This window comes from Onychostoma macrolepis, chromosome 03 (genome assembly GCF_012432095.1).
Source record: "Onychostoma macrolepis isolate SWU-2019 chromosome 03, ASM1243209v1, whole genome shotgun sequence".
Taxonomy (NCBI): Eukaryota; Metazoa; Chordata; class Actinopteri; order Cypriniformes; family Cyprinidae; genus Onychostoma; species Onychostoma macrolepis.
The window spans coordinates 45641416-45654678 of NC_081157.1; the positions used below are offsets into that span (position 1 = coordinate 45641416).

Sequence of the window (13263 nt, forward strand, 5' to 3'; positions counted from 1 at the left end):
TAGAAGCTGTGGAAAAAAAACCTACCAGTTACTATATAAATAGTTCTGTCTTCTTGCATGCTCAAAGTACATGGCTTGGAAAATCAGGTTTCAAAATTATCTACAAGTTTCCTAGTTGTAAATACGACTTGAGAGACCGTTCATGTCTATTTTCCAATTTGGCTTTGCAGACCTCAGTTCAAGAGGGAATTGCAGGGGGTAAATCCTAAAAATGAAATGAAATTAAATAAATAAACAATATGAAATAAAAAAAGAAAAAATCTCAAGGAGTAAAACACAAATATATTTTATTTATGTATTTCTAAAAAGATCAGGTTATATTAAGAAATAAACTTAATTTTGAACTGATACTGATATCGATTGTCAGTAGTTGCTTGTGTTAACAGCAGATTTGTTGCCTAACCAGAAAAGTTGAATTGGTCTGTATAAATCTACAAAAATGTCTATCTTTCATGCTACCAAAAAAAAAACTAATGAAAACTCTGAGAATCTAAACTCTAAGAACAACGAGAATACAGGAAATTAAACACCTCAAAAGTACTGGTAATGAAAACATATGTCAGAAGAATTTGGGCAGAAATGTGTGTAATTGAATCAGAACAATCCCCCCCTCCCAAAAAAAAAAAAAGTGGTGATGTGAAATGTGAGCCAGACCCGTTTTACTTTATCTCTGAAACATTAACATCAAAATAAAAGCTCTCCATTTATACAGTAGTACAAACAGCCAAAGCATAAACAGAGACTAAATCACAGTGTTTGCAACAGCCAAATCCCATGTTTGCCTGTCAAAGAGTAACGTATGCACCTCTCATCTGTCCAAGAGCCTCACTGTCTGCTGTCATTAACGTCACACCAAACACATGTAATCTGCTTAGCCACCTGTTCAGCGAACTCTTCACAACCTCCTGTCTGGTGCCTTTACACATAACAACTACAGAAAAACAAGAAAATAACAGCAGCAGTCTGTAAAAAAACAAAAACAAAGAGCAAAAGCACCTTCATTCACCCACGTTTTGGACACACAAAATAGCCCAGCTCTCATTGACATGCCAGTGAGTGTGGCAGTCTTGATCACATGACTGAGACTGGAGGAAGTACAGAGTCTGTGCGTCACAAGAGCACAAACTCCTCCAAACAGCTCTTCTTTTTGATTCGACCCGGTCTGTCTTTGGACTTTATATGAGTGACTAAGTCTGACGTACAGCTCATGTCCTCTTCATTATGACCCTCCACAAACGTGAAGATGGGGTACCTCTCCTCGGATGATGTCAGAGCCTGTCCATCAAAGGAAAAACGGAGGAAAAGCTTGACATTGCAGGGTTTTAGACGTATAATATATGCCGATAAGTTCTGATTTTGTAGCATGTGCTTGTCTTCCTCCCACCTTAGTGACGTCTGAGCACAGAGCCTGGAAATCCGCTCTGCTTCCGGCGTAGAAACCCACCGTACAGCTCGGGTCCATGCGGTTAAACGGCATCTTCCTGACAGATTTACAGTGAAACGACTGCACCAAGAGACAACAAACAGAGGCATTAATATATTCAATTCAAATTGATTTGTATAGCACTTTTCACAATGCATACTGTTTCAAAGCAGCTTTGCAAAAAATGCATGTTTTTGAATGTTACAATAAGTATTCTCTAATAACATGAAATTACAATATATACTATTACAGTCTTTATTAAGATTTTGAATCACTTTTCATTTTTATATTTTCTGTTTTCATGTCTGTTTTAAAAATGTTTATATACATAGGTTTTTACTACATTTTATTTCAGCAAATTTGTATTTAATTGGAAATGAGAAATGTTGCCTTGGTAACTAGCTCAAATTAAATAAGCTTTTTTATTTTAATTAATGAAATTATTAAAAATTTTAGTTAACTATAACCCTGTATTCAAAAAGTGGAGGCATTAATATACTTTTACAGTTTTGATTAATATTTGAAGAGTTTTTGCAAAAACCGATAAACGGCACTTTAGAAAAGAAATAAAATAAATTTAGCTGATTGCCGTGCATTATTCTCCACATATAACCCTAAACACGTTTTGTCAAAAAAGCCGGTATTGTCCAATTTTTCAAGGCATCGCAAGTTCACGTTTTACTGCAGAAGCTGACAAGCGCCCTTGTTGATCGAGGATGGATAATTTCGATGAACTTGATGAACCTGTGATATCTTCTTCAGGGCAAAAAAGGAAAATAAAAGCTGAAACATTTTCATGGATCCTTGCGAAAGCAGCGCGTTACAATGGTGAGGGAAAGCTCTGTGTATTGCGTGTAATCACATCCATACAGTCTATGATCACAACAACAATAACGTTTGTCAGACTTCTACATCATCTGAGGAGATTACAAAGATTTTTTAACTCTAAAACATGAAATGTGGAGTCATCTGCTTTTGCTATAAAACAAACTTTTAATACGTGTAAAAAAAAAAAAACATACTCTGAATGAACTTTAATTTTGTAAATTACCTGTATTTTTTAAAGTTATTATTACTTAATCAAAACAACCCAACTGTAGTTTGATTGATATTACTTGGAATACGCAATAAAAAAAACGTGATTTCTGAAAAAAATAAATAAAAATGTAGTTCTCGGTTTTTGCAAATGAACTCTTCATTTTGAATAAGTTTCATTTTTATATTTTTCATTTTAATTATAATTTTAAATTTTAGTTAAAGTTGTAATTAATTTTATTCAGTTTTTTTTTTCATTTTTATTAGCTTTTTTATGTAGTTTTTGATTTCTATTTTAGTTGTTGTTTTAGTCATTTTAGTACTTTAAACAAAATCTGAAATAAAACAATTTTTTTTTTTTTTATCAGTTAACATTTATCTTATTTAAATTAAAAATAATAACCATGTAGATGTCAAACAGAAAAACTATAGTTTTTTCAATAAACTATAGAAAAAATTGTTTTATTTTCAGTTTATATTTTTATTTTATTTTCTGTTTTGATTTTAATTTTGTACTGTTTTTGCCATTTACTCATTTTTTTTAAAACACGTATATTTTTTTAATTAATTATTCATTCAGCTTTTGTTTTAGCAATTTAGCATTTCAACCTGAAAATAAAAATAATACTAATTTAAATAAGTTTATTGTATTTTATATTAGTTCAATTAATGTTTATCTTTTCAATTTAACATTTTTTTTAATAGTTTTTGTCAATTATAATAATCCCGTAAAAGAGAAACGGTGTTTATTAGGATGTTCATTCAGCTCTTTTTCATATGATGAAAGCAGATGGTGATCAGCAGCCGTCAAGCTCCAAAAAAACCCCATTAAAATGCCATAAAAATATGCACAAGTGCAGTTTTTAGTAATTTTATTTTTACTTTGATAGTCCCTGGTTGCTGTATGTATGATATTTTGAGGCGGAATTAATTGGTTTTCAGGCAAAAAATACCTTAAAATATCGGCTCACCTCTAAAAGGAAGTTGTCTTGTTGGACGTCTACAGCAGCCTGACAGTAATGAGGATCCAAATAGATCAGCTGATCATCTGCATGAAGCACACAGAAAACCACAAACACACAAAAGCTGAGCGATTTGTTAAACATTAAAAACACAAACGCACGTCACGTGACTCACCCTGGAATCCCACGAAAAACAGCGAGTGTTTGGGTTTCCCTCCGATGATTCCCATGCAGCACCGCAGCTCCAGCAACCTCTGCGGACACAGAGCAAGAAAACATGAGCTCAGACCATCACAACAACATCACTTCACATCTGTGTGTGTGTCGTAACGCACCTTGACACATCGAGCATAAGCCGGATTCAACATATCAGAGCCCAAACGCACAGGCACCAGCAGAACCAGCGACTTCCAGCCAGACCTGCACCACGCTGAGAGATCCGTACGGGACGTCCCGCACAGGTTTAACACATCTCCAACATACACTACAGACAAATGCAGAGATTTAGTGTTGAGGTGTTACAGCCTGTACACAAATCAACCATGATTACTGCAGTTTGTGTTAAATTTGCAGGTAATTTCGTGCAAAAATAAAGATGTGTCCACATGAGCACAAAACAGGGGATCTAAAACTGACCAGGATTCATTGCTAAATCATGACTGACTGACCTGTGCAGTTCTGTGCCACGTATAACTCCAGATCGGACACCTCGGACGCTGCCACGGCCTTCCTGAAACACACAAACAAACATTTACCTTCAAGTATCACTCTATATTTACATGCTAATTCATTTATAATATGAACATTAATATATTAATGTTTCTTTTCTCATGTTGGATATGACAGTACTGAAATGTATAAATGGCAGCAATACACCATTAAATGCTGTGCATTACAGTGATTTTACCATAACATCAGCTAAATCTAAAAATGCTAAAAACATTGAACATTAACAGAAATAAAATATAATATAAACATTTACTTAATTTACAAAAATATAAAAACCTTTTTATTTCAGTCAGTCACAAAGTGAAAACTTCACATTTTTGTTTAGCTTTAGTACTAAATTTACTAAAATTAACTTAAAAAAAGCAATACAAATTAAAAGCTAAGGAGACAATTGACTAAAATGCAACAAAATTGTTAAAACCTTTCTATAATATAATAAATTAATTTTTAATTAAATTATTTTTTTTAAAACTGCAATAAAAATATTAAAAAAGAGATATTTAAAGAAAACTAATAAAAATTACTAAAACTACAAAACTGCTACAATGTTTACTAAAATTAAAATGGAAAATTAAAAAAATAAAATGAAATAAAATGAATGAAAACTAAATAGACAAAAATAATAAAAATGTCTAAAACATAACAAAAATATAACAAAAATACGAATATAAAACTAAACAGGCAAGTTAGCTGGCACCGATTGTGGGCAGCGCACCGACATACAGTGCTGTTGCTCTACAGGCGTCCCGAGTTTGAATCCTGACTCAAGGACCTTTCACGATCACCCCCCTCTTTCTCCCACTTTGCTTCCTGACAGCTCTGATCTGTCCTATCATAATAAAGGTAAAAAAAAAATCTCTAAATAGACAAGTTAAAAAATAATAATAACTAAAAAACAAAAAAACTTACTGAAACTTTAACTGAAATTAAATCGGAAAATACAAAAATAAGAAAACAATTAAAAATATATAATTAATACTAAGATACTAAAATAAAACTGAGGAAAATAAATCTATGTACAGTGTATAGTGTCTTATGCATTTAAACTAAATATTACTAAAACTAAATTAACACTAAAAATTTATTATTCACTAAATAATTGCATTTATTAATAATAAAAATCAATAGAAAGTAAACTGATTAGTGTAACAAACAAATATCAGTCTATAAACTAATGTTGAGTGAGTTCAGAGTTCAGACCTGTGGTCACAGGTGATAGTATATCGGCTTCAAATGCTCATCCAATCACATTCATATTTCCTCACAATTATGCAATGAAGCAGATGTGTTCTCAGATTAGTTCATGAAGTCCCCCTGTGCTTTAACCCACTGCATGGTTCACTTACTGCAGTATGTGGGCCGCGATGGCCGGTCCGTACCAGTCGCCCGCCCTCTTCCCAGAGGCCCTGCCGAACTCCACCAGCCGGTGCAGGCCGAACGGGGCGGAGGGCAGATCGCCGAACCAGGACACGATCCTCCTGTGAGTCCGCTCCTCCTGAGTCTCGCTGTCTAGCGCGGTTCCCAGACTGCGTCTGCGTGGTTTTCCCGAGTCACACCGTCTCTCTTTGAGGTAATCGTCCAGCATGTGAGCGTCCACCACCTCCAGGTCATCTTTGGTCTGATGATGCGTCGCAGGCCACGTCCAGCCTGAAGAGAGTCAATACAGACCAAAGGAATGGCGTTCTTATTTTTGTACATAATATGCAGTTAGTAAGTGTGCAAGTAAAGTACAACTTAAAATAACTGCTTTCTATGTAAATATGTGTGTATATATATATATATATACACAGTATATATATGTGTGTGTGTGACCCTGGAGCACAAAACCAACAAGTAGCACGGATGCATTTGTAGCAACAGCCAACAATACATTGTATGGGTCCAAATTATCCATTTTTCTTTTATGCCAAAAATCATTAGGATATTAAGTAAAGATATTTTGTAAGTAAATGTATCAAAACTTATTTTTGATTAGTAATATGCATTGCTAAGAACTTCATTCGGACAACTTTAAAGGCGATTTTCTAAATATTTTGATTTGTTTTTGCAACCTCAGATTCCAGATTTTCAAATATTTGTATCTCAGCCAAATATTGTCAATATTGTCCTATCTTAACAAACCATATATCTATGGAAAGCTTATCAATTCAGCTTTCAAATGATGTAAAAATCTCAATTTAAAAAAAATGTCCCTTATGACTGGTTTTGTGGTCCAGGGTCATATGTAAATATATTTACACCATGTTTATGAGACATTTTATTTGAATACATTGTTAAGTGAAAAAGCTTCGGCTGACCTGAATCCAATAATATATTTTCCAATAATATATTTTTATATGGTAATATATCAATAATGTACACATTTTTAAAATGTGGTCAGAAAAGCCTAATTTTTAGTTTATTTTTTTTGTTTACAAACTTTTAAAATTTCTTCTGAAATGTCTTTCAAAAAGGGATATATCTATTAAAAAATATGTTTTAAAAATCTAAAAAAAAAATTTTTTTAATTAATTGATGTGTATTTTCAGTCTTACCACATTATTAAAGTACTAAAGTTTTTTTTTTAGTTTTTTTACAAACTATTACAATTTCTTCCGGGTCAAAAATGGTCTTTTGTCCTGATATGTATTATTATAGTCTTTATATATTTTCCAAGTTCAGTCAGACCAATATTAATTAATCCCGTATTAAACCCTATGAAACTACTTTAAACTTCAGAATGTCTTACAGCTTAAAAAGGTCTGAATGCATTAAAGGGTTAAATCCATGCAGTGTGTTTGTACCCGCGGGCATCGTGTGCAGCATTAGTCCGTGAGCTAACAGCATCTGTGCGCTGCGGAGCATGCAGCCCCATCCCGCGTCAGACGTGAGGGCCGAGCCGTCCAGCGGTGGGAAACCTCTCCTGTAGGTCATCCACAGCAGAGAGGAGAACGCACGCCGAAAACTCTCCCGCTCTCCTGAGAGAAAACACACACACTTACAGTGAAAACATGACACACAGCGACTCCTCACACACAGACATAACCGTCCTGTGCTGCTTACCGCTGTAGCTCAGCTGATAGGACTGTCCCAGCAGACACACGGGGCTGCTCTTACTGAGACGCGGCTTGCTCTTCAGAGACCAGCCTGCTCACAAACAGATGAGTGAACATGACAGAGTCATATTGAAAATGTGTGCAGTCAAAATCTGGTCGCTTAGTGAGGAAGGAAGGTAAAGGTCAAAACTGTAGAACTATCAAATGACTAGAAATATATCAACTATCTTTTGATATAAAAACATATACTACAGTTCAAAATTTTGGAAGAAATTAATACTTTTATTCATCAATGACACATTAAATTGATCAAAAGTGACGATAAAGACACAAAATATTTCTATTTCAAATAAATGCCGTTCTACTGAACTTTCCATTAATCAAAGAATTATGAGAACTGAAACATATCATGGATTCTGGATGGTACTGTTTTCAACATTGATAATAATAAAATGTTTCTTGAGTACTTAAACTGAAAGAAATAAAAATGCTAGACACACAAAAAAATTTTTTTTATAAAAAACTGGTCACACACCTCCATATCTGACGTTATTCCACGCTGAAATGAGTTTGGTTTTGAGTTTGGTCTTGTCTTTTGACTCCTGAACGTGACCGTCGACGTCTGTGCCCAGATCGAGCAGCCCCGGGTTCGACAGGTTGACCACCTCAAACGACGCGAGGTCATCTGTGGGTTCCATCCCAATGTCAAACTCATCTCTCACATCCATGACCCGCGGGATACTGTTGCCATGACATCCGGAGACTCTGAATCCCTGCTGTCCAATCAGAGGAGGGATGTGAGCCGCTCGGGCTTTTCTGGACGTTACAGGTACCAGTGAAGCTGTGGGACAGTGAAATAAAGGTTAATATGTCACCAGATGTAGTGCACAGCCCTTTAGAGGAAAATACTGAGCCATGTGACCGAAGGAATCTTACAATGTTAAGCCACATTAACACCAAAACTCCCATTAAAGATCCTACAATAATAAAAATGTCAGATAACTATTGTGTTTATGTATTAAATACACGTGATTCCAGTTTATCTTCCCTTTAAAGCTTGCACTAAGTTAATATTGTAAACTAATGGGATGTTATGGTACTAATGGGATTTACCATGGTGCTGAACGTAACGTACATTGCACAGCGTAGTACTTCATACTGTGGCATTACAATGGTACCATGTTCAAATGTACAATATCTCATAATTATTAGTAGAATTATAGTGGATTTCAGGTGTGAGGGTGACTTTATAAGTTTGTTGTTGACTGAGGTTTGTTGATGCGGAAATCATGTTTATGTACAGATTCGCCTCTCGGATAATTAGACGGGGGACTTTCCGCCACGAAGGCGACTATATTTAAATTATGTGGAAAAAATACTTACCTTAAAGGCTGGTTTAACTGTCATGTCATTGTGAATATCGCAAGATTTCAGATGGAAACTTTCTGCACTACAAACATACCGCGAGGAAACTGCCTTGATTTCACTGCCTGACGGTAACCCCGCCCCTTCCATCCTTCACTCGGCAACGAAGCTCAAATCTGTCCTCTGATTGGCTGTCTGGCTCCTCAGCGCTCTCTGATTGGTCAACTAAGTGACTATGTAAATAAGAGCAGATCTGAAAATGTCCTGAATAAGTATGGCAAGCTGTTTTAACTTTTAATGTTTAAACGTACTAATGTCTATTTTCATGCTACAAGTACTTATTTTTAGATACTAATATTTATTCCATTATATTCGTTAGATACTAGTCTACTTATTCTTTAGATGCTAGTGTTTATTCTTTGGGTACATATTTCAATAGTGACTACTATTCTATTGTTACTAAACACATTTCAAATTATTATTTTTTTGACTCAGTTTTCAATTTCAAAAAACACTTTTTGCAAAACACAACACACAATGCTCTAGCCTATGTAACACACAAAAATCTAACAGGAAGTATCTTGATTTCCTTTTTCAAACACAACCAAGCAAAATGGCGGACTAATTAATCAGTGCCTCACATGTCCAAACACTCATTGCTTTACTTAACATCAACCAATCATGGCTTTAGAATATGCCTATAAATACAAATGTAGACCAACACAACTACACATGGTTAATGTTTCTTTTTAGTACTGTGTAATCACAACCACAAAGGTTTGGTTTCAATCTTGTTTTCATGTTTATCATGAATTTTTCAGCATCTCTTTGCCAATTACTTGTAAATGTCCATTGGAGCTCATGACAGAAGAGCTTTAAGTTTTGAATAACTGTGTGTATATATATCCAAAAATGTAATATTATCGTGTTTGCAGTGTAAGACAAATGTTTGCTTTTGAGATGTGTTTGTGATATTTTGAATGCAGTGCATCATTTTGCAAGAAATGTGAGGCATTTTGTGTGTGCAATTCTTGGATTTGTGTGTGAAGTTTAAAAAAAAAAAAAAAAAAAAAGAGGCAAAGTTTTGAAAATATGTGTAACACCGTGTCCTAACTACACACGTTGCGACACTGCGACACGCGATAAAAGGTATCTTTTCCATGTTAATCTGAGTTTTTATCCTAACTAGCCACGACGGCGACACAAAATTTCTAATTTAGAAACAGTTTCTATTTCCGTGACGTCGCGGCTGGAACAACAACAACATACAAACTATATGACAGTAGATAATCTCAGGTGTTTATGTGCTTTATTCAAAGTTAAATGTGTCTAATATGAGTTTAAATATTATTTTGCTTGACCTTGTAGCCATACTGAAAGCAACAACAGAGAGTTTACCTCAGATCTTGAAAATAAATGAAAGATGAATTAAAGATGTACATAAAAACTGTGAACTCACTGCGAACCAACCATTCCATGACAAAGATGGTATCAGTCACTCAGTATGTACATTTAATGATGTTAAAAAGGTTTAATATTTATGAATTAGATAATAAACGTATCCATTTCGTTGCGAGAGCAGTACGCTTTCAGAGAGAGCTAGCACACACGCTTCCCTGATAGCACACGTACATCTCGGAGACGTCCATTTGACGTCTGCATTTACATCTGCAAGATGTATTTTTTAGAGTGTTTCCTTATAGATGCCACATAGACGTCTATTAGATGTCTTTAAGATGTTTATGATTTAGAATGTATGTAAAACTGACATCTGAAAGACTTCTGTCAGACGTTTTTAGACAGCAGATGCTTTCCAGATCAAGAGATCTTGCAGACTTGCTATCTGGGTTCTGATTGGCTGTGATATTTGACTGATTCTGTCGCGTCGCGGTGTCGTGTCGTGTTTGACACCCAAATTCCTTGTCGCTGGAATCTTGTCGCTTCGTGTGTAGTTAGGACATGGTGTAAGCAGTCGAAAAAACCTGTAACTATCAAATCTGATGATTACGATTTTTTTGTGAAACCAAAGAAGAGTTTTCGGGAAGGTTTGTTTTACTCTGAATATTGTGTGTGTGTGTGTGTGTGTGTGTGTGTGTGCGTGTGCGTGTGCATGTTTTTGTGACATATGAGGACATAAATTTGTATATTGACATGGGTATGACATAGGTATTACAAGGAGAAGGTGATTTATGAGGACATTTCCTCATGTTCTCATATTTCAAAAGGCTTATAAATCATACAGAATGAGTTTTTTTGAGAAAGTAAAAATGCACAAAGTTTCCTGTAAGGGGTAGGGTTGGTGTAGGATGATAGAAAATACGGTTTGTACAGTATAAAAACCATTACGCCTATGGAATATCCCCACAATTCACAAAAATAAACATGTGCATGTGTGTCTGTGTGAGTGTGTACCCATGGTATTCCCTATGCTATGGGAACCAAATTCAGTGCGCCAGTTCACAACAGAGGTCATTTAAAGTTACCTTTTCTTATAGAACAGGTCTATACCTTGTTCTTTTATTATACAAACTAAATAGCCTTATGTTATTTATCTTATTTATATGACGGCATGTCATTTCTGTCTCTACATGGTCACGCGTTTACAATTCTCCTCTGCTCTCTAGTTCCGCCCTGATGCGCGCACACACAGGTGAGCACACTCCCACTCCCACTGGCATCGAGGTCATGGGTTTCTGGAGTTTTGGTGTTGGAATTTGGTCCCATTGTTGCCTGATATAGGTTTCCAGCTGCTGAAGAGTTCGTGGTCATCTTTGATATATTTTTCATTTAATGATGCTCCAAATGTTCTTTATAGGTGAAAGATCTGGACTGCAGGGAGACCAATTCAGCACCCGGACTCTACTACGAAGCCATGCTGTTGTAATAGCTGCAGTATTTGGTTTTGCATTGTCCTGCTGAAATACACAAGGCCTACCCTGAAATAGACGTCATCTGGAGGGGAGCATATGTTCCTCTAAAACCTTTATATACCTTTCAGCATTCATAGTGCCTTCCAAAACATGCAAGCTGCCCATACCGTATGCACTTATGCCCCCCCATACCATCAGAGATGCTGGCTTTTGAACTGAATGCTTCGGCCTTGTCCCTTACGCACAGCGATTTCTCCAGTTTCTGTGAATCTTTTGATGATGTTATGCACTGTAGATGATGAGATTTGCAAAGCCTTTGCAATCTGACACTGAGGAACATTGTTTTTAAAGTATTCTACAATCTTTTTACACACTCTATCCCAGATTGGAGAGCCTGTGCCCATCTTTACTTCTGAGAGACTCTGCCTCTCTAAGACATCCCTTTTATAGCTAGTCATGTTACAGACCTGATGCCAATTAACGTAATTAGTTGCTACATGTTCTCCCAGCTGAATCTTTTCAAAATTTCTGGCTTTTTTAGCCTTTTGTTGCCCCTATGCCAACGTCCCAATATTTCAGAAATTTGGGTTTTACTACTCGTACTGAAGCTCATGTGATGCTCCGGTGGTTTAGCGTCTGCCGTCTCACTAAATGAGGACATAAATACATGAACAACATCTCCAGAACTGCTCTGAGAGTCACTTCATGAGCATTTGACCGTTTCATTTGAGTATAACTATCCTCATATCATATATACACGGAAACCCGTCAAAATGAAAGTTTGATTTAACTTGTCTTGAAGACATCATCGCAGAAATACATTACTATTGTTCAGTATGTGTATGTAATACTACTAAAATGATTAATAATCATACATTATTTCTTCAATGTTTTAATTGTAATATTAAATCGCCTTCATTTGCCAATTTTCATTAACTAAAAGATCAATTAAATTAATGTTTTATGCCTTCATTTGATAAATAGAAAAATGTAAATACACAGAATTTCTGAGGGGGAAAAAAAATCATAAGGCTATTGTAAAAATAAATGAAACTTGTTTTTATGCTTTCAAATAGTTAGACATGTTAAAACATAGAATTTGGTAACAATAAAACAAGGTTGGAAAAAATAAAACATTTCCCTAAACTTGTAATTTTTGTTAAACTTTTAATAAATTCATGTTAAATTGTTTAAGTTTCATAATTGTAATTAATACTTTCTGTTTAATAAAATTTAATTTAACCATTAAAAAGGAGTCCAGAAATACTGAAACTGAAAAAATGGAATTTTGAAAAAAGATAAAACGGATTTTGGGAAAAAATTATTGTTCAGTTGTTATATTGACTGCTGTCATTAAAAGAAACCCAAATGAACACCATGATTTCTTTAAGTGTCTGTGTCCGTCCGGTCCGTTTTTTGGTGTGTTTTTTTTTTATCGAAATGTATATATTAAGCTCAAAAATTAACTTTGGCCATGAAATAAGACTCTAAGGACTGAGGCAGATTTAAAATAAACAGATCATAGATTTAATTTCTGAATTTATGTTTTATTTATTTTACTTAGTTTAGTGCCAGTACACCAGTACACCGATACAAATGAATGACTTTGACAATAACCATTATTGGCACGATCAGGCACGAACAATGAATAATCAAAAACACTGTTTTATTTTACACAGAGAGAATATAGCAGAGATATATATCAACAAGCACTAACATAAACAATACTGAACAGGGAAACAGTAAATTACAGGTTTAGATAACAAGGGAGCAATAGACGGGAAACAGAACAGAACAGACAAGACAAAACAGGAAGCACAAACACAATCATAATAACCAGGGGT

At 35.0% G+C, this 13263-nt stretch overlaps 1 protein-coding gene across 1 annotated transcript; it reads right to left on the reverse strand.

The window, feature by feature from the left end:
• Positions 1–294: 294 nt before the first annotated feature.
• atg4db (autophagy related 4D, cysteine peptidase b) lies at positions 295–8695 on the reverse strand. Its single transcript, XM_058771383.1, has 11 exons — positions 8568–8695; positions 7720–8025; positions 7192–7275; positions 6933–7106; positions 5496–5796; positions 4089–4150; positions 3756–3904; positions 3596–3674; positions 3430–3506; positions 1385–1504; positions 295–1275 (listed from the first exon to the last, which is right to left on the reverse strand). The coding sequence occupies exons 2-11, from the start codon at positions 7910–7912 to the stop codon at positions 1111–1113; spliced, it is 1404 nt and encodes a 467-aa protein (XP_058627366.1). The 5' UTR covers positions 7913–8025; positions 8568–8695; the 3' UTR covers positions 295–1110.
• Between the last annotated feature and the right edge of the window lie 4568 nt (positions 8696–13263).

Coding starts and splice junctions, on each gene's coding strand:
- atg4db (XM_058771383.1), bottom strand. CDS start 7,912: ATGGATGTGAGAGATGAGTTTGACATTGGGATGGAACCCACAGATGAC. Junction 7,107..7,191: donor CTATCAGCTGAGCTACAGCG/GTAAGCAGCACA, acceptor GTTTTCTCTCAG/GAGAGCGGGAGAGTTTTCGG. Junction 3,507..3,595: donor GTTTTTCGTGGGATTCCAGG/GTGAGTCACGTG, acceptor TGCTTCATGCAG/ATGATCAGCTGATCTATTTG.